Source organism: Volvox carteri, assembly GCF_000143455.1.
Source record: "Volvox carteri f. nagariensis unplaced genomic scaffold VOLCAscaffold_39, whole genome shotgun sequence".
Taxonomy (NCBI): domain Eukaryota; kingdom Viridiplantae; phylum Chlorophyta; class Chlorophyceae; order Chlamydomonadales; family Volvocaceae; genus Volvox; species Volvox carteri.
The window spans coordinates 1,031,277-1,052,492 of NW_003307582.1; the positions used below are offsets into that span (position 1 = coordinate 1,031,277).

At 57.7% G+C, this 21,216-nt stretch overlaps 3 protein-coding genes across 3 annotated transcripts; 2 read left to right on the forward strand and 1 right to left on the reverse strand.

Annotated features, from left to right (window-relative positions):
• Nucleotides 1-59: 59 nt before the first annotated feature.
• VOLCADRAFT_94778 (uncharacterized protein) lies at nt 60-4,410 on the forward strand (the record flags this gene model as incomplete). Its single annotated transcript, XM_002953888.1, has 6 exons — nt 60-199; nt 651-769; nt 996-2,104; nt 2,745-2,871; nt 3,346-3,599; nt 4,180-4,410. Coding segments are annotated over 6 exons (1,980 nt in total), but the record flags the coding sequence as incomplete, so codon positions are not given.
• Nucleotides 4,411-8,421: 4,011 nt separating this feature from the next.
• Nucleotides 8,422-9,827, reverse strand: VOLCADRAFT_47065 (uncharacterized protein; the record flags this gene model as incomplete). Its single annotated transcript, XM_002953968.1, has 4 exons — nt 8,422-8,538; nt 8,933-9,136; nt 9,371-9,424; nt 9,732-9,827. Coding segments are annotated over 4 exons (471 nt in total), but the record flags the coding sequence as incomplete, so codon positions are not given.
• Nucleotides 9,828-16,377: 6,550 nt separating this feature from the next.
• On the forward strand, nt 16,378-20,460 carry VOLCADRAFT_106192 (uncharacterized protein). Its single transcript, XM_002953889.1, has 8 exons — nt 16,378-16,640; nt 16,763-16,786; nt 17,353-17,640; nt 18,128-18,158; nt 18,510-18,609; nt 18,795-18,869; nt 19,090-19,179; nt 19,517-20,460. The coding sequence occupies exons 1-8, from the start codon at nt 16,523-16,525 to the stop codon at nt 19,844-19,846; spliced, it is 1,056 nt and encodes a 351-aa protein (XP_002953935.1). The 5' UTR covers nt 16,378-16,522; the 3' UTR covers nt 19,847-20,460.
• Nucleotides 20,461-21,216: the final 756 nt, after the last annotated feature.

Consider the following 21,216-nt stretch of genomic DNA (forward strand, 5'->3'; position numbering starts at 1 on the left):
CGGTTTTCACGGGCCCGGTACTTATTCTGATGCGGCGCCGGCTGCCTTGTCGTACACAGGCGTCCGCGGGGCTGTCGTACGTCTTCCCCGTATATGCCCCCGCTCTCAAGGAGCTGTGGGGCTACCACGAAACCCAGATCGCGACGATTGGCTCCTGCTTCAACATTGGCGGTTATCTGGCCATTCCGTCGGGCGCCCTGTACGACAGGCTGGAAAAGCACAAGCGCTTCGGGCCCAGGCGAGGCGGGGTTGAGGCACGCAGAGGCTCGTGCTGTCAAGGACAGCATACTCGGGGTCGGCAGACTCGGGGTCGGCAGCCGTTTCCCGGGAGTCCGCATCTTAGGGTTACCATCCTTATGTCTCTACTGCCTGCCTCTACCCTAGGGGCTGGGCTGGGCTGGGCTGGCATATGAACATGGACAAGGAACACCTGAACCACATCCAGACTTTGCATGTTCGTCTCCAGCTACCCCGCTCGCTTACCTCCGCCATCACCCGCATCACCCCAACAAACATTTAAGTCGGGTCCTTAAGGTAACTTGAGCAGGCGTTGCTCAATTTAGAAACTCTTGAGCGCACAGTCAGGCTCCGTTTATGATTAGTGAGGCGGCCTGCCCCCCGTCCCCAACCACCCTCAACCTCAACCTCAGATTCGTGGCCCTGATTGGGTCGCTGCTGCTGGCCATCGGCTACCTAGGCCTATTCGCCGCCGCGAGTGGACACGTCGCCCCGAGCTTCGCCTTCATTTGCGTGTGTGCGGTCCTGGGCGGTGAGAGGCGCGGGAACAGGACAGGGGACTGCCAATTTTGCGCATTGTGGATTCCGCTATGTTGATTGCTCTCCGCAATTTCGCACTTCTCTCTGTGCTTCCGTTTTGTCTGTTAGACTGTGTCATTTGGCCGCCGTCGCCGTTATCGCGACGCCATCCCCCGAGGTTCTCCATTCGCCGCGTCGCCGCCACTTACAGACCGCCGACCTCCGGGTCTCCTATCCAGGCAACTCCAGCACCTGGTTCGATACCACCGCCATCGTTACCAACGTCCGCAACTTTCCCCGTGATCGAGGAACCGTCGTGGGCATCCTGAAGGCCTTCGTGGGTCTCTCCGCATCCATATACTCGTCCATCTACGCAGCCACATTTGCCTCTGGCGGTGCCAGCGCTGTCGGCGCCGCCATCGGCTTCCTCTTCTTCGTCGGCGCCGTATCGCCCGTGATCGCGCTGGCGCTTACCACAGCCATAAATTTGGTGCCGGAGGCGTATCACGAACCGGATCCATCTTCTCGCGCGGGGGTAGCGGCGGCGGCGGAGCCGCTGCCGCCGGAGACGCCGCTCCTGGCCCCCAGCCGCCGCCAACCTGGCCCCTCCACACCCCGTTTCTCCGCCCAAGCCCGGTTCTCATTTGCATATTGGCTGGTGGCGTTAGTGGCGGTCTATCAGGCTGGGGCGGCGTTGTGGGCGGGCGCGGTCCACCCGACCCCGTACGCGCGGCGTGCCTTGCTAGGCGGGCTGCTAAGTCTGCTAGCGCTGCTGCTGGTGGTGCCGCTCAGCAGCGGTGACTGGGTGCATCGGAAGCCGCGGCCCGAGGCGGTTGAGCGACTGAAGCGCAGCCTGCTCAGTCGCCTGGCGGCACGGGGCGCCAAGGCGGCGGCTGAGATCCGGAGGAGCCTGACGGGATACGGCAACAATGTCGCTGCAGCGGCTGACGCCAACAATGGCCGCGGCAACGGCGACGCGGATCTAACGGAGCCCCTACTGTCCGATGTTCTTGGAGCAGGCGGCAACGCTGACGGCGCGGCGGTTACCGTACTCGATCGGCCGATTGGCGCAGCCAGTAGCGACGGAGGCAAGTCTAGCGATGCGACGAAGGACGTGCTGGTAGCGCTGGCGGATCCGGAAGCTCCTCCCTCACCGTCACAGGAAGCCTTGGCGGCGGCGGCGGCGGCGGCGGCAGCGCAAGACGAAGCTGGGGCCTTGGCGGGGCCTGTGGTACGGGAGGGAGACCTGGAGGCTCAGATTGAAGCTCTGGAGAAGGTGCCTGCGCTGCCGGACCTGCCCCTTAGCGCCGCAGTGCGGTCGCCGCTGTTCTGGCTGCTGCTGTTTCAGGTCTGTTACGGGGTCCCAGTGGGTGGCTCGGGGGTTTAGAGCAGCTGAGCGGCCTCCTTTGAGCTAAAGACGTTCGCGACAACGGAGTTGTCAGCTGGTGGAACTGGCGACTGTTTTGTGACGACGGTGGAGTCCTCTTCGTGGGCGCTTCACGCATGTGCGCATTTAGGATTGGGTTTGTCGGGTGGAGTGCTCTTGTGTGCAAGGCGTTACATTATGTTCGACGTGCTCTCTCACATCTCCCCCGAATTGTGGCCGGCTGGTTGGCGAGCTCCCTGGAGAGGCTATGTCCTGGGGCCCCCCCAGCCGAGGGGGCCGTCGGGCTTTTGCAGTCTCCACAGCGGGGGGGCTACAGAGCTGACGTCGACGTCCTCGTCTTCATGCTGCCGTTCCCCGGCCCATAGCGTGCCCGTGCCCGTGCCAATGTCAATGTCAAGAAATCCTGCCGCTGCCCTACCCTGCTCACCTACATTCCGCCATGCGGCTCTTCTGCTGCTACTGCTGTTGAGTTGCTGAACCTTCCCAGCTCTCGCAGCCTTCTCGCTCGCTGAACAGGATTTTATCATTCCCTGCTCCCCCCCTTGTGTGCTCGCTCCCTGCGTATTGCCTGCATGTGACTCCCCCTCCTCACCCCGGCTAGTTCGGCGTGGGTCTAGGTACGGGTCTGTCGTACTTGAACAACCTGGGCTCCATCGTGGTGGCTCTGGGGGGCCAGCGGGGTGGCCAGGTGGTGTTCGTGTCGCTGTTCAGTGTGGCCAATGCAACAGGTGAGAGCGAGGAGCGGCACCACAGCCGCCACCACCACCATCGCCAGGGGGGAAGCGCAACCGGTAGAAGGGTTTTCCTGTTAAGTAGTAGAAGTAGGAATGAGTGGATGCGCCTTCGGGGGGTGCGGGGGTTGGGAGGGGGTAGGGGCACCTGAGAGCGAGAGTGTGTGAAGGGGGTGTTGGGACCACGATGTCCACATGGCGCTCCCCAGGGTTTCTTTGCGTCTTGATATTTGCCGTGTCGAGAACTTGTTTTAAGTGGATAAGTTTGACCTAGCCTATGCGGCTTCCTTCTCGCACTTTAAAGCTTAGCTGGTGTTAGGGCTTCCGTCTTGCCCGGCTGGGCTGGGCTGGTCCGGGCTGGGCTGGGTTTTCTTCCAACCGTCCACCTTCCCATTCCCTTCGCTCCACTCCACTCGCTGCCTCTCCTACCCTCGTCTGCCTCGTTGCCCTCCCACCCCTCTCCATCCGCAGGCCGCCTCGCGGGCGGTGTGCTCTCTGAGCTCATCCTCAGGAGGTACGGCATTCCGCGGACGTTGCCGCTGCTGGCCTCCAGCTGCCTGACGCTTATTGGTGTCGGCGGGGCGGCGGTTTCGGAGCTGTACAACCTGTACCTGGTCAGCATTATCGCGGGGCTGGCGTTTGGAGCGCACTGGGGCCTGATTCCCGCGATCACCTCGGACTTGTTTGGTCTCTCGCATTTTGGAAGCAATTACACGGCGCTGCAGGTACTGCGGGAGGACGTCGAGTGTGGTCGCTATACACATACACCGGTGTAGTGCATCACCACCACCACCACCACCACCACCACCATACACACCGCCTCGCATTCTCCCCATTGCCTCTCATCACCTTGTCCTTCGCGCTCGGTTGCCGAGCTCCGCACCCGCCCCCGACCAGCAGCCCACCGGACGACAACAAGCAAGTTGCAGCACAAACACACACCCCTTTTCCTTGAAGGACAAATCCAGAGGAACTTTGTTCAGTTCTGCTAAACCTTCTGGGAATTATAGATTTAATTCAACCGTTGCTGGCGTTTACATATAACCTTTGCTAGTTTATATATATTATCCATTTGGTTTGCAAACAACAGAATCATCAATATCATTGTGTGTGCCGAAAATTTGCATCTATCCTGCTGCTTCACCGCCTGCTGCCACCTGGTCACTTAGGATGCTTCCTTCGTATACTCCTCCTGAAGGCCTCTTCTCTTCCCTCCCTTGGCCTGGTGTGCTCTCTACGACTCCCTCTCTACAACCCCGCCGTGGCCGCCCCGCCCCGCCCCGCCCCGCTGGATCCCGCGCACAGCTGGGTCCCGCAGCTGGCGGCTACCTGCTGGCCACGGTGCTGACCGGTAAGCTGTACGACCGCGTCGCTCGCCGTCACGGTGACAAGCTGTACTGCGTGGGCGCCGACTGCTACTTCGACACCTGGTGTGTCCTGGGCGGCCTCAACTTGTTGGCACTGCTGGGTACCCGGGAGCTGTACGCACAGAGCGTCAAGAGGTACCGCAGGCTGGTGCGGGCAGGGGCGGTGTGAAGGGGGTGTGGGTGAGGGCTGGTATGGGAAGAGAGGCAGGTCGGCGTGAGAGTGGTGGCGGAGAGGGAGGTCGTCGCATGTTGGTGCTGCCGGTGGAGCGAGTCCTGTGGTGAGATGTGCGAGATGTGCGAGGCCGCGTGTATAGATTGTATGATATGGAGAGGTGGTTGCATGTGAGCGCCGTGTGTGGATATATGTGCAAGTGCACGTTGAAATGTAATCAGGGTGTCAGCGTCGGACGGGTGCTGAAAGAGTCGTTGCAGGTGGCTGTGGTGGTGGTGGTGGCTGTGGTGATGTGCAGCACGTTGCTCTAGCGGCTGGTGGTGTCCGCACACTTATCAGTCTGCACACGACTCTCGACCATGACGACGACGACCGACCACCAGCATCAACCATAAGCATGAACACGGGAGTGAAGTGTCCCGCAGAAGACCTTTTGTGCCTTCAGGGGGGGGCACCCGTCCCGTCCCTTCCCTTCCGACCGGTTCGCGAACGGGAGGGAGCGCATCGCAGTGGGGTCCCGTATGTTTGCATTCATCTTACCTGGTTGGGTTGGGTTCGGTTGTTGGGTCGGTGCAGAGGGTGCGGCGGCAGCAGCGGCATCCGGGTTCGTTGGATGTGCTATTCGATTTTCTCACCGCGGCGCACATATGGTGTCTTGCTTTACGAGCGTGTTTAGGAAGAAGATATAGGGGGAGAAGAGTGGGAGAAAGAGCGAGAGGGAGGAAGAATGGAGGAGAGGGTGGTGCAGGGCGCGCAACGGGTAGAGAGAGGGCCGCAGGAGGATGGCGATGAGGGCCCTGACGGGAGAGGGGCGGAATGGGCGAGAGGAAAGTACTGGGTTGTTAAGCTTTGATTGGCTTCAGCGTTGCCCCAGGTACAGGTAGGCTTATGGGGCAGTGTGGCCTTTGCAGGTGGGAGCCCAGGTGGGGTATGAGTGATGGCGGCGCGGGCGGCGGCGGCGGCGGCGGGAATGTGGGTTGTGCTGCATCGCAACCCCGCCGCACTTTTGAGCAGTTTCTGCCCTGAAGCTGTCTGCCATGGATTTAAATCCATTTGCAGAAATTTCTTCCTTTTCAATGTACTAATGTAGCGCAGCGCTTCGTCCGTGTTCTTTCTCCCGTTTTTTTGGTTCTTGTTCTTTTTTGTCCATTCATCATGCTTGCGCTCCTCGGCATTTTCTTCCTCTCTAGCGGATGTGGAACACAGCCTGTTCAAACGCCGTTTCATGGGGCGCATGTGCTTATGTTTACCATCATACCACTGTCCGTGTGTTCCTCATTGGGGATTTACGGAGGAGGGCTGTCTCGCGCGCTCCTGGCGCTTGTTTTGTCCGCCTTGAGGCAGTGGCTTTGAGCCATTCCTTTGCCATTGGATGTGCCCCGGTTGACGCGTGTGCCTCGTGTGCGCGGATTGCATGAAAGACTTTGCCTGTCCCATGACGGGAGGGGCCCTTGCCCCGTGCAATCTTAGGCGGATTCCGTGGTGTTGTTGTCCATCTTTAAGAAGCTGATGGTATCGTCGTTGCTGCTGTGGATATTCAGCGCAAGTGCTGCAAGAGCTGTGCAGCCCGCGGAAGAAGCCCCCTGTGTGTGGGGGGTGGGAGGACGGCGGACGGGTTGCGGTCTGGTTTTCATCATGAGCTGCCTCTCATGTACTGAAGAAAGAGCTGCAGGGCTGAGCGTGGTCCGCAACGGCGCGGAAATTGGCGTGTGTTATGTTGGTTAGTGTTATGGTGGTGATGATGATGGTATGTGGTTGCTCAAGTAGTGGTGGGTGGTAGCGGCAATATGATTGTGTGGCATTCACCCTCGAGGCTCCTGAGGGGCAACGATACGACTCCAGGAAAGGGCGTCTAGGTGACGTCAGGAGTAGGGGCCGGAGCCACGACGCCAGTACCGACTTGCAACAGTGTCCACGTAATAAGTACACGACAGCTAAGTTGTTGTGAGGACAGTTGTGAGTTGACGGATGATAGGCGGGATGGTCGCTGCTCAGGCCCTGTAGGGACAACTAAAGGTATTCATACATTAAGGAAACAACCGGACTACTTATGTACATGCGTTATGTCGTGGCCAGCGCGGGGGAAGGGGGGACGATCCTCGAATGGATGACTTTCGATCTGCGGCGCTGTGGACATATACACCTTTACTGTAGAGACCTCACACCTTTACATCTGTTACGATACAATCGGGGTAACATTGTCCACTTGCCGCAACGCAGCGCGAAGTGCGACCCCATGACGTAAAAGCATGAGGGAAACGTCAGCTGCAGTTACCGCAGCCACATGATACACGGCGTCATGCCACAGAAAGGGAAGGCCCATGAATGGCCAAGAGCCAGCCGTGAAGCGGTCCCAGGCATAAAGCAGTCGGCCAGGACGACCGATCTGTGTGTGTGTGTGTGTGTGTGTGTGTGTATTACGCCTTCTGGAGTTGCGTTACTCTCCGAAGGCATAAGGGGCCCTATATGTGGAGCTCTGAGAGTGCCCCCAAGGGCCTGCAGTCTAATGCTATGAGGTGTGGCACGCGATCATATGTATGGGCAGCTGAGGGCAGCTCTGCAGAGAGCTCCGCTAAGAGTGGGTGGGCCCCTCCCCCCCAACCCGACATACACAGGCCTACCCCCAGCCTCCTTGCTGCCCACATTCCCACCGGCCTATGCCAACATACGGACGTGTAAGCTCCTCCCGAGGATATAAGGAGGATGCACTTTCGATGGACGCAACGCAGCTCCCTCGCGTGCACGCGTGTGTTTCGTCATTGCCCCAGCCCTTAATCGCGCGCACGCTGCAATATCCCGCCTCGCTCGCTTTATGTAGCGTGTAGAAGATGTGGTCACGTCACAATGCCGTCGCGAAAACAGCAGAAGGCTAGGCGTGTCTTGTGGACACGCGCCACCGCCACCGCCACCGCCACCGCCACCACCGCCACCACCACCACCGCCAGCCGCCACGCGATAGGATCACACAACACGTAACCAGGGTAACCGGGGCAGATCGCAGTTGGAATCTGCACCCCCCCGAAACACCAAGGTTGACTACAAGTATCACATACCAACATCTCGCGCCACACACTGCCAATCGCCGTTCAGTGAATCGCCATCCAGCTAGAAGGACGACAGTCCCAGTCCCAGTCCCTGTCCTCGTTGCTGAACTGCAACCGTGCATGGCAACAAAACAGCGCGGGCAGCTCGTGTGGCGCGGCTGCTCAGGAAAAAAGAAATACATAAGGTGGATATTGCGGGTCGAGTGCCATAGTGTTGCGGCGCGCGGCGACGCCACCATCGAGGCTCTGCCCATGCAATAATCATTACGCACGTCGTACGCCTGGCTCGCCGTACACCTGGCTCACCGTACATCTGGTCTGTATACAGTGCGAGATGCGCCTCTCCGGGATCGGCGTGCTTGTGGCCTAATCAGGCCCGGGGCAATGACGTCCCAGCACACCGCTACAACCCGTTTTCCATGTCTTTTGAGAAACCTCATCTTTCTCTCCCAACGCTCGGCCAATCCCAGGCGCCAATCCACTGCACGAGTGCCCACACGTCTTGCACACCCCTCCCTCCGGCTCTCCTCTCTTACGACGCCGAACTTCCAATCCCTCACTTCCTGTTGGCCGTGGTGCTGCTGCCCCCTGGTTGGCCCCCTCCCCCTCCCCCTCCTCCCCCGAGCCCCTGCAGCACCTCCTCCGCAGACACCGCATGCGCGCTCACCACCGGGGGGGTACCCCCCAGCCCCAATCCAGAGCCACGCCGACTGCGGTGTCGGCTGCTGGCGCCGCTGCCCGCCGCTCGGACTGCTGCCACCGGACCCTTGCCGCCACCCTCGACGGCAGCCACACACCCACCCGCCGCCGCCGCCGCCGCCGCCGCGACCTCGTCTTCCGCCAGCTGGCCCAACCTGGCCTCCAGCTCCTGCATCTCCGATGGCCGCCCGTCATCCCTCCCTGGAGCCATGTCGCCGCTGAGCCACTCCTCCCCCTCTTGCAGCAGCCAGTCATCTGGTTCGGGTTCCGGAGCGGGCAGCTCGTAAAAGGATGCCAGGTACTCCAGCACCTCGTCGTTGGTACGAGCAACCATTACTTGCCGTACCTCAGAGGCCTTGAGTGCACCCGTTTGGTCAAACTCCTGCGAGGAAAGTGACGGGTTGGCCTTGGAGGTGGGTTGGTGGGGTGGGGGCGGGGGTTGAGGGACCGCTGGCGGCATTCCGGGAGGGCAGCGGAGCGGCGGTCTTCAAGTATGAGGTGATGATTCATGTACGGAACCAGTACATTAAGTAATTACAAAGGAAAGGCTGGCGGGTCCAAGGAACAGGAGCGAAAGCGCGAAAGAGCGCTGCTTCGTTCCCTCCATCACACCAGCCCACTAGACATCACCAAACCCAAGCAACCCTCCTATAAAAGGCGGCTCCGGAACCGCCATGCCGCCTTGCTCTGGCCGGGAGCTCCCACACGCCGCGCTCCTGGGCCCCCATACCCCCTCCGGCTCCCTCTCCCCGCCTCCCCCACCAGCTACCACCCACCCTCAAGAGCTGCAGAAGTCCATCGTAGAATCCGTTCCAGTTGACAATGACCAGCGGGACCGGCAGTGCGGTGCCCAGCTTGCCCAGCTGAAGCAGGGTGAGGATGGAGAAGAGCTCATCCATAGTGCCCAGGCCTCCCGGCAGGAAGAGGTAGGCGGTGCGCTGGTCGGGGCGCTGCCGGGCGCCCGCATCCGTCAGGGCCACCTAGAGAGGGAGAAAAGGTGGGAGCGTTGTTGACATTGGGAAATATCTGCAAAGAAAGTTCTGTATTTGTTTGCAAAGACTAATATTAATTAATGTCGTTCATGCAACTTGCCGAGCGACCCAGAAGCAGGTGGGAAGGAAGGAGTGGGAGAGGATTTGCGGATTGCGAAGTCCGGCAGCAGCGGAGCCTGAAGGAGCGCTGCTGCGCGAAACGTTCTGACGCATGCATCACACCTTGCGGGCGGGAAGGTACTTGCAGGTGAAGGCCGCGCCGGCTGGCAGGTAGTCCTTTGGGCGGGGATAAAAGGTGGGGAACGGGGGCCGGGACAGCTTGGAAAGACGTCAAGAGGTTTTTCCTTTCCTGTTAAAAAGGAAAGGTCATTTTATCCAAAATGGATTCCGATGTAAATAGCCTCGAGAAACAACACGCCGAAACAAGCTGGAAGAAGTTGTCGCAGCCGCAGTCGCGCAGGAACGCAGCGCTGTCAAATCCAAACATAGGTCCCTAGCCGATGTTCTCTCTTACTTCCTTTTGATCCTTTCTCTTTTCTCTTTTACTAAGTTTTCCTCAAAGCAGCTCAGCATCCCGGCGGACCTCCATTGTCAGCACGTTGGTTCCCGCCTCCCGGCTGATGCGGATACCGCCCACAGGGACTCCAGCTCGCATGCCGCCCTCGGAGGCTCCGCGCATCATGCCCGGCCCGCCGCCCGTCCAGACCGGGCTGCCCAGCAGCTGCGCCACCTGTGCAACAAATATAGGACCAGAACACAATAAAGAGTAGCAGCATCCTGAGGAAATCCATGGAGGTAGAAACTAAGTGAGAGACTGATCTATATAACAATCCAAGAGAGGACCCGCAACGAGCGCAGCAGTAGGATTATGCGGCAGGCTCAGAGGAAGCCGAAAGGATGAGGAATATGCTGGGCACGGTAAGGGCCGAATTCGTTGGATAGGCCGCGAGCTGCTGTGGGGGCGGTGGAAGGCGAGGTAGGTGCCGCTTGTGGAGTTTCGACCGCGCGGCGAATGCATTTGCCTCAGATAAGCGGAAAACGGTCTCTTTGCTTCGTGATCTACTACTGTTTTTCAGGCTTAGGCAAGAGGAAAATCCTTCCTGTTCGCAGCTCAACACGTAACAGGAAAGACAATGTCACACAACCCGATTCGTGAGCAGTTGAGAGAAAGAAGAAAGGGCGTCCTGCTTCGGCTGGCAGAGGCCGCGGCCCCCGAAGCGACCCATGGGTCTTTGAGCCTATGTCCACAACCTCCAACCCTCCCGTGCGCCCCTGTCCGTTGCCAGCAGCAGGGACTCGTCACAGGCCCTTCAGGAGGCCCCCATGACTGGATTAGTGACTTCATCACTCAAACCGCCCCTATACCGTTTCGGACCCCCATGCAAGACCACACCACCGCCACCATCGCAACGACCACCGCGGTGCCGCGACACAAGCAACCTGCAGCTACGCAGACGCGGCCCCTGCCAGCCACCCTGCCCGAAGGCAGGTCACCATTTCCCCTTCTCGCAGCAGCAGTCATTGCCGAGGCAGCAGCAGCAGCAGTACTGCATCTCACCCGCTCTGCCAGCCTTATGGCCCTCTGCCAGTACGGGGAGCCCTGCGCCAGGCGGGCGCTGCCAAAGTACACAGCACCGCGACCCAGACGGCCAATCAGCGCGTAGCAACCTAGCAGCTCCTGGTGAGGGACGGAGAACAAGAAAGGGGGCAGAAAAGGGGTGACCTTCGTGTTTTATAAAACTGAGCCGGGAGAAGGAAAAGGCAGGTTGTCTGATGTGTGCGTGTGTGTGTTTTAAGGAGCTCCGAAGGCAGGTGTCGGAAATTGGACGAGGACCAGGAGGGGGTAGGGGGTTGAGGGTATGGTGTACACCGCGCGGGGGACCCTTGATGCGGGGCAGATGGCGGCAGATGAGCGGCCTGGAGTGGGTCAGTGCGGACGGAGAGAACACCAACGTTATCACGGCACACACAGTAAGCGCTGTGGACGTGTCTGGGGCTTTGCTTCACCGCATGTGTCTTCCACTGTAGGCCTTCGCCCGGCAGCTCGTCAGGTATCCCTCCACCCGGCCCACACCTACCTGCGCCACCTCCGCTGCGCTGCTGTCGTGCACCACGTCACCGGCCAGGTCACCTGCAGTGTACGTCAACAGTACGGCGACGATGAAGGGTGTAAGGAAAGCCAAAGCTCCGAGGGCTAGGTCCAGGTTGGGCAGGGGTCGGTTCATATCCCCCCTACCCGTCCTTCACCCCTTCCTTGCCCACCTAATTCCCTATTCCCCGCCCAACCTCTTACCGTGCAGTCTCGCATGAAACCACTGCCAGTCGTTCTGAGACAACTCTGCGCCCACCACCCGTACGGCAGAGGCGCCCGCCAGACAAGCCACCTCGCAGCAGCGCTCCAGGGGTAGTCCTGACATGAGGCCGTACATGAACCTGCGCAACCACCGCCACCACCACCACCAACAACAACAACACCGCCACCAACAACAACACTGAGCCGGTGGGTAGGTCGGTCAGGCTGATCTCTGTGACGCGGTGGCGCTTGGCAACAATTGGCGAGATGTCGTGACTGAGCAGCGCCACCTCCCAACCGCTGGTGGCCACAGTCACAACCATAACACCCCCCCATCCCCTTCAACAGCAGTTTCCACACCACTGCCAGGGCTGCGGCAGGTGAACAACAACGGCCCGGCGGCCCCGCCATCCTACCCCCAAACCCCACCTCACCCCACACACGCACACGCACACGCACCCCGCCGTGAAGTGGTCTCCAGCCCCCGTGGTATCCACCACCGCCACTCCAGGTACCGCCGGCACCGCCACCAGCCCCTCCACCCCGCGGTATGCCGCCACACACCCCAGCACCCCCCGGGTCACCACCGCTCCCTGGCAGTACCGCAGCAGCAGCCCCAGGACTGCAGCTGGCAAGGGGCTGTCCGGGGGGTAGCCAGCGGCGGCGGTGGGGTCGGAAGCGGAGGAAGCGTCCCCGCTGCCGGCTACGGCGGCGGCAGCGGCTTCGGAGCAGCGTATGAGCATTTGCGCCTCGTCCTGATAGAGTCAAGGCGGGAAAGAGGGTTTTCAGGGGGAGGGGGATACTCACGGGGCCTTGCACAAGCGGGAGACTGAAACACAGCAGCGTCGGGGGCCGGTTCATGGTAAGGCGTCTGGCATCTGTCGCCTTCAGGATCGCCATCATCGGTTCCTATAATCTCCTGAAAGGTTGCAACAGTGCTGGCTCCACACAAAAGCAGGAACAGCGATGCCCTTACTCTCCTGGCCGCCCGACTTCCCCTCCATTACTTCATAATTTATATACACGTACACAAGCCCACGCGACACACGCGGCACACCGCAGTAGCGTCGTTACCTCGTTGCAAATGCAGAAATGCACTCCACCACTTTCCAAGACCTTCTGCAGGGAGGAAAAAGACGGACAGATAACAGACAAACAGACGGACAGATCACAGACAGACAGGCGGACAGATAAGAGGACTTCGGAGTCTGGCCAAAGAGTTCAGACATCATCCCTGCCTCTTAGCAGCAGCAGTAGCCGTCGCAGTAGCAGCCCTAGATGTCAGCGCCGTGCGGGTCCGCACCCGGCCAACAAAGCACCCGGCGGCCGGATTGCCGCCAGGACAAGGAGGTCGCTGGAAACAGGCGATCAGGGGAGGGTGCCGAGGCGGAGTCGAAGCAAGGAAACATCCACCAACCCCGATTTTGTCCCACACGCCCCCCTCCCACCACCTACCGTACCCTACCTTACCTGCAGCTGCTTATGGTACGACCGTACGACCTCGTACGACGCCAGGTCTAGCACCACCTTGGCCCCCACCTGGCATTGTTGAGGGCGGCAGCAGGGAAGGGTGAGACGACTCAACGGGGCCCCCACCCCATCCCCTGTCACTACCCCATACCCACATCCCTACCCATCATTACTCCAACAACAGCGGTGGGATATCCCCGTGTCCACATCTCCGCACGTTCCGACCCGACCGAACACCCCTCCAGGGTAGGGCGAGGTAGGAGGTGGACGGAGGAGGGGGGAGGCGGGTTGCCACACACCTGCTTGGCCAGGTCCACAGCCCGCTGCAGCAGTCCCTCGTTGTACAAGCTGTACGACGACAGGAACACCCAGCTACTGCCCGCAAAGTCGTCGGCGGTCAGGTCCTCAGCGCGAGTGGTCACCTGCGACAGGTAGTAGGGAGGCGAGTACGGCAAGGGTGCTGCGGCATGCCTATACACGGCGCATGGCAAGTGCATATCGAATGTTGCATGCTGCCGGCTGGTCCCCCTTGCCATCAGGCATTTGCTTCGTCTCTTCTTTCCGAGCGGTTAAGAAACCCCCGTTCGAATCCCGCCGCGGAGCTCCCGCCCCGCCCGCACCTGGGAGTCCATGTACGTCCTCATGGTCCTTTCCCCCTCGCATGTCAGGATGGCGGAGCGGCCTGAAGGATATACAGGGATGGGGAGGGGTGGGCAGAGTCGAAGGGGCCCGTTCTCCCCCATCTTCATATTGCGCTCCTAAAGACCAGGGTTGGAGCCCAAACCCGCAGCCGACCCTCCGCGGTTTCCCCCGAACCCACGCACCCGTGGACCCCTCCTGGAGCACCCTCATCCTTTCCGTGCTGACTCCCGCCCTCCGCATTGAGCTGCTGTACAGAGAGCCCCACTCGTCGGAACCACGTGCTCCCACCTGAAGGTGTGGGGGTATGGGGGTTAGTGGGGGGAGGGGAGGAACCCGGAGAAACAAGCAATTACGTAGGTAGGTAGGTGGATAGGTAGGTAGGAACACACGTGGAAGTGGGAGAGGGGAACCCTCAGTTCGAACAGCAACAAGACCGAAATTCCCACAAAAAGTAGAACTCACTGTTCCAAGAAGCACCCCCACCCGGTTTGGGAAAATTATAGGCATGCGTGGTCGCACGCAGGCCTTAGATACCGATATCAGAAGAAGCAGAACGGCGTGGAAATGGCGTAGGGACCGTCAGGAGGTCTTGCTTGGTACGCAGCAGGTACGGAGGTTCGCAACGGGACGAGAAAATCAGCAGCTCATCTGCTCACACCGCAATCAGCACTTTTTACCCCCTTGATTGCCCTTGTCTATCGAGTGCGAAGTCCCGAAGCCACCCCCGCGCCCCATGCATGCATGTGCACTCGCGTGTGAATGCGTGACTTGGTTTGGTCTTGAACCATGCGGACAGGGGCCTCAGATGGTTCCGGGCAAATGCGGGGGGGCCCGACGGCGGCGTCTAACTCCGTCCCAAATGCCTCGACGTTGCCCCTAGAGGCGTTGTTTCAATAATGATCACGAATTGCTGACAAGCGGCTTCAGCTAACGTTCTGAACTGCAATGCGAGAAGGTAATCCTTGAGTTACGGAGAGGGGTTGGATGGGATGGGTTGCTTGCGCCAGTACGTGACGTACCACTTGGACAGGGGTCCCAAAGCCTGTCGCCAGCGCGCGACCAACATTCGACGCCGAGCCCCCGGCCTTTGACTGGAACTCTCCAACAGCGGCTAAGATTTGACGCAGCTTTTCCAAAGTGCAGCGTGTGCTGCCTCCCACCTGGCGTCAAGACATTCCAACAGAAACATGCCGGGTCAACAAACGAAAAACCATCTATAATGATATACAGACATTGTTATGGTTTTGGAGTAATATAATCGTTCGCAGTTTCACTGTTGCGTTCGGAATTTCAAGCGGTCTTTGCAAACTGACGTGTACTGGCACGACCCGTTCATCCCTAATACCTCATCCCCGACAAGCTGATGGAGCATGGATGGCTCCACAGAAGCAACATGATCAACGAGGGCTGAAACTTGAAGCACAGCGACCCGCAGGTCCTCAGGTGGTGGCGGCGACATCGACGTCCGTGTCCGCAAGGTCCTGCTGAATGGGGACGTATGAATCAGGACGTATCTCACAGGTAAAAGGATTTACGAAATGTGCAAGATTTGTTGTGTCGGTTATGGCCTGCTGACTTGTTTCGGTGTCCTAAGACAGGTACTGTGAATTGTAGCAGAAACCCAAATGGCATTCTCAAAGAATATCACATAAGTAAATGGCGTCGCTTTGTTTAGAAGTTGAGATGTTGGCGTTGGCAGGCAGCCTATGCCTGTAGGTGTTACCGTTGGCCGTTGTTGTTGCCAAGTGCCAAGCCAATTTCACTAGATAACTATGGCTTCTCCCTTCGCCTTCGTACCGTTTGAAACGGCGAAGCTATTGACATGCATATCTAGGCAGAGTGCTTTGAGGAGCTAGGCTTCGTTTTGTGTACTTTAACAGTGCATTGCCAGCATCTGCTTTACCTAGGTTATTTAAGCCCCTGCTATCCCGGCTTCCACTACCAAGGCTGCCCTTAACGACCACCCTGAATCCCTACTGCATCCTCAAGCCCCTACTCTGATCCAACTTCAGGAACCAGGGGTGAACCCTGTCAGGAAAACCTCCGGCGCAAGTCGTCGCCCAGCCTGTGCAAATTCTCAGATGCGGCAAGCGGTGGAGCTGAGAAAGCCGCGTATTGGCACGACCGGATGCACAGAAGGACCACCCGCGGCAGCATGACAAGTACCTCTTAAGCTCTGAAATCAATTCACCTACTCCGCAGCCCAGTGCCACTCAAGCCTAAACCGTTTCTTTTTTGATGCTAACCAAACGCTCTTTGATCCATGGAGGACTGAAGTCTCCTCCCAGAGAAAGTAAATCGCCTCAACAACAGGAAAGACCCAACAGGAAAAAACCTGTCGGGGACAATTCAGCGAGTGAACGAATATTATTTTGTCGGAAAATATTCGCGAGCCTCTAAACTTGCGATCAAGCTTGAAATCTGATGTTTCGTAACTGCAATGATGGTACAGTCCACTAGTAAATTTGTAAACATTCAGCCTCTTGGCTCAAAGCAGAAACTATAAGCTTCAGCCTGCTGCAGCCTTGTGCCGGTAAACCCGTGGCGCGCGCCATTCTGTGTGCCGTTAACGGAGTTCTTCAAATGTCGTTTCACAAAAACATGCACACCACGCTTACATGCCAGGTACCGGTACCTGCGTTTAAAGATAATAAATTTGTAATGAAGCTAGGAAACGTCCACAGAGGTTTACACTATGACTGCGAGTGGGCAAATAAATGCACTGTGAAAGCAAGGATTCGGTAGTTAGAAGTTGGAAGTGCTGGACAACTGCCTCAGTGTTTTAGGCGCCTCCATGTATGCTTTAAATGGATCATTGTTTCAGTGCCACAATAACTCTTCCCTTTAAGTGGAGAACGGGCGTTGTCAAGTGAAAGGCAACGTACGCTGTCTGCGCCCAAGTGAAGCCGTGCTGATTTAAGGCGCTAAGTTTAAACTTTCCTAAAGCATAGAAAGACATACAAGCAGCCATGTCGAAAAACAGCGGTTCGTTTACAAATGCACGAGGCCAGAAGCTTTATACCGTCAGCTGGACTCCGGAGGAAGGAGACGTGAAGGCTGTGCTATTATGGAACCATGGCCTTGGCGGTAAGTAATATTCGAACTACGAGCGTGGAGCTATTCAAGCCGATAGCTTCAGGGATAGCTTCAATGGAATCGCTTTCGAACAATCTTGTCTCAAACGATTGTCCTGCCACGTGTCCCTGCAGAATACATCGATCGATTTGAAGGAAGTAAGTTGCGTTACGACATGCTGTCCTGCTTAGTTGGATGCGGCCACTGCCAGAACCCTGGTCACTTGGCGAATATCGCGGAACCTCGTTTTGCATTGGGCTTGCTATAAATCACTAAATATTATTTATCAATAACATATGCATGATGAATCATTCGCACCTATACGTTTGCAAGCGCGGCACGGTCCAACGCTTAAGCCAGTCGAATAACTTTGCCCCGCTCCTGCTTGTGCGTGGGACCTGCGATATTGAGAGGTTAATTGCACTTGCATCCGTGCTTACTTGTCCCTACACTTGAGGGGAGACGTTACGCTTTAAATCTCTGACCTTCACCATCGCACGACATGATACCACGGACCATGTCGGGAAACCTCCAAGCAACATACAGGCAAATCGTTTGCTTTGCTTGCTTCAAACCGCTGCGGTTGGGGCACTTTTAAATTCCCTACCAAATGGATTTCATGACTTGTCCACAACCCTAATACCTAAACTCCCCCATCACTGCGCCATCTCCCATAACCCCACCTCATCTACCCGGAACCTCGCATCCTCCTTTCACCTTTCAGGCGCCAAATACTGGGTCGCTTCTGGCATTGCCGTGTTCGGCTTTGACGCGCACGGCATGGGCCTCTCGGAGCCCCTGGATGACGCCGGTCGCGGTCTGGTGCGCCGCTTCTCTCACCTGGTGGAGGACGCCCTCATGTATCATGACAAGGTGCTGCTGCCGGCACTAGCGGAGAAGGCCATCACCGCGCCCGTCTTCATCGGCGGCAACAGCCTAGGTGGCCTTGTGGCGTCGTACGCGGCTCTGGAGCGACCAGAAGCCTTCAAGGGCCTTATCCTGCAGTCACCAGGTAAGAGGATTGGTGGAGTTTTGGGAATTACGGGAAACGATGTACAAAAAAGCGATGCATGTGTGCGTTAATGGTAAGCCAGCATTGGCGGTTAAAACTTCTGTGCTCCTGTCTCCCGTGACCTGCATCTTTGGTGACACGAGCTAGTGTCATGTCTGAGCGACCTGTACCTGACATGCCGAAGGAGAAAACAGGAGGCAGGAAGGCGGCGCTCATCAATTAAAGATCTGTAGATCTTTAGGTCTGGCGTTTCGGCCATTTGGCGCTCACGCGTGTTTGTGCGTGTGTGCCGTGTGCGTTGGGCGGCGGAGAAGCACGTGTGGCAGAGGGGCTGATTGGATGGTGGGCTATGAAAACACAGGGCTCGGTGACCTTAGTGTGGGCCAGGCCCAGGGCATGCAATCACCCGCACCAACCACGCCTTCCACCGGCCTTCCACCGGCTTCTGTTTTCCTAATCCTGGTTTGCACCATGTCCCTGTTCGCAGCTGTCGACGTGGAATGGACGCCCGTATTGCGGTACGTGTGACGGCGCTATCGCAGCGTGCGGATGCGCGCGTTGCTAACTGTTGCTCCACCTTGGGCGTGCTGGGTGCTTAAGCTGAGCTGTTTCCCGGCAGCGGTCGAGGATGCGTTGCTTAGCCTTCCGTGCTGATAGGGGCCCATACCATCGTGCCGACATGGCTTACGCGCCGATCCGCCCGGATGGATGCGTCCGGGGCCCTCCTCACCGTTTCGAGGCGTCGTTCCTCCTGGCGCTCTCAAGATTGACGCACCTAAACCCCATGCTGTGCATGTTGCTACGTTGTTTAGTAGGGTTTGCTTCCGCCTGATTTCACAACCCGACCCTGCATCAACCCCTTTCCACAGTATTCAGGCAGCTCTGGGTAATATACTGGCGGCTCTCCTCCCCCGGGCCAAGCTGGTGCCTGCAGTGCGCCCAGAGGACATGAGCCAGGACCCGGACGTGGTGCGGATTGTTGGAGGGTGGGGGCATTTTGGCGTGGGAGAGAAGCCAGGCCATGGGACACGGAGGACAAAACGCGGGCGCAGGAATGCCCCGGAGGACTGAGACTCATGGAGGAAAGGAGGGGACGACACTGTCTAAGCGGCATCGCTACTGTCGTTCTGCTGCTGCTGCTGGTATTGCCGCAGGTGAAGGAGTACCTGGAGGATCCCATGATTTACAAGGGCAACGTGCGAGCATTGTCCGGCAATGAGGTGCTCAAGGCGAGTCGGGGTCGGTAATAGGAAGAACTGCGGCGCGGCTGCTCCTGGATAGATTGGGTAGCTGTTGCAGCCAGCTATTTTTGCTCCCTTGACGGTGAAATATGTTGTTTGTTTGGCTGCAAAGGCCGCCTCCCCGTGTTGTGCTGCGGTCCGCCTCCGACGGTCAGCATCGTGCGTCACACCTCTCTTGGCCACCTTGGTCGCATGGCCGGTTCCGCAGGGCTTCCGTGGACTGGTCGCCAAGCGCGCCAACCTGAAGTTGCCCATTTACGCCGTACACGGCACATCAGACCGCTGCACGAGTCTGCCGGTAGGGCCATGGCCGTGTTTTGTCGCGCGTCGTTGTTCCCGGCCGTCTGGCTAAGTGTTTGGGGTGTGCCAACGTCTCCAGGTGTTGGGAAGCTACGTGCAGGCGACAAGAACCATAGGCCGTACCGGTCCTCCAGCGGGGAAGACCTTCCACTGTTCAATAGGAGGTTCTCGGCCGCGTGGCTTAGATTTGGGGAGGGAATAGAAACCGGTAGTAGGAGGGTGAGACTTGGTTTCCTTTCTATTGTGCGTTCCATTCCGTTAACCTGCATGATACCTATTTGCGTCCCTCTGCCCTCCATCAACCCCCCCGCCCCCATGTGCCCGTCTGCACACAGGCACTTCGGGACATGCTCAAGCACGTATCTAGCACCGATGTGACGCTGCAGGAGGTGGTGGGGGGGTACCACGAGCTGCTGCATGGCCCGGAGAAGGAGCAGGTGCGGAAGGACATTAAGGACTGGATGCTGGCGCGTGCTGAGGCGGCAGCAACCCCCGCGGTGAAGGCGGAGGCGGAAGCGGCACCCGAGCAGGAGGCAGTGGCACCCGGGCAGGAGGGGGGGGCCAAGGTGAAGGATGATACCGCTGCTGAGACGAGTGGGGAGGCGGAAGCAGCCATGCCCGCAGAGGGAGTTGAGGGGATAAAAGTGGTGGTTCCTGGAGCTTGATGATGCTTTTTATTTACCGGCAGGTGTTATCAGTATGTATTGGTGTGGGAATTGTGAGCAGGCCATGCGGGCGCATAAGGTGAGAGGTTGCCTGACACTGTCCCGTTAGAAGTGCTTTTGCAGGCGATGTCTTCGTAGTCTTCCTGATTATGATTGTCATTGTGATGACGATGGTCACTCTTTTAAATGATGAAGGGGAACCTGCAATCGGGACCGTATTGGGTCAGGTCCTTACCTGCTACACCGGTTTGAATTCGTTGCCTAGCAGATATCGCGTGCCGCCTGTCGGAGCGATCTCGCGCGTACTGCAGGATATTGTTTTGTGAGCGGTGATGTTATGCCCTTGTGTATCTTGTCTTGGCAGAAACATTTTTATTGTATTGTTTGTGCAGGGTGTGTACATCACCTGTACCACCGTGCTTGTATGTGCTTGTATCATAGATGTGTGGTCTGCACATATGTGTAGCTTGCCTCACGATTTTGTCGTGTGCAATCTTCAGTAGGTGATGCATGTCCGTGAGCAATCCGCGTATGAGATAGCATTGAGGTCTGGCGCCGCGGGCTGTCGAATGTAGGCTTGTAGACTTGATACTATATGTAGCTTACCGGTCAATAGCGGCTTCTCCTCTCATGACGTACCATCTTATGCTGCACATCTCACGTCTAAACATCAGCGGTACAAACATAACCTCGGTATGCCCATGCAAGATGGTGGAGCATAAGCGCGCAGTACATCAGTCCCATATAATTCTGCATAGCACAGACGCAGCATGCCAAAAACAACGCCAGCCATTGCAAACGATTGCATGCAAGTGATGCAGCATAAACTGGCTGGCTAGGGATGCCATGATTCCTATGCAACTGATGTATATAAGGTATTGGATTCATGCAAAATGGAAAGCATGCGACGTATGTAGCTCCGAGACTTCCGGTTCCTAACGGCCCTAGGACCGTTATCATCAAGAAACTTGCTTAATGCCTATGTATGATCACTTAAGGTGCTAAATGTTATTAGTATAAGCGTCCTGTTCATGATATGGACTTATCAACCAGGTCGTTGTTTTCTTCTTTCGTGTGCATAATTGCTGCGGTTGGTACCGGTCGTTTCTCATGCACAATATTGCTTTGCGATTTTATCGTGTTCATCCATACAAAAAACAGCAACTAAAAAAAGTGCTAGCTACTTGTTTCCTTTCGGCTCTGACTTCTCGCCATCCAACTCCTTCCCTGTTGGCGTGAGAAGGTTCCGTCAGCCATAAATCCCGAAAAAACTTTCAGTATTACGAACATGGCGGTAGGTTGGGTGTAGAGCTGACCGGAGGCTGGCGGGAGACAAGATATCCTGGAACAGGGGGCTTGCCTATCTGATT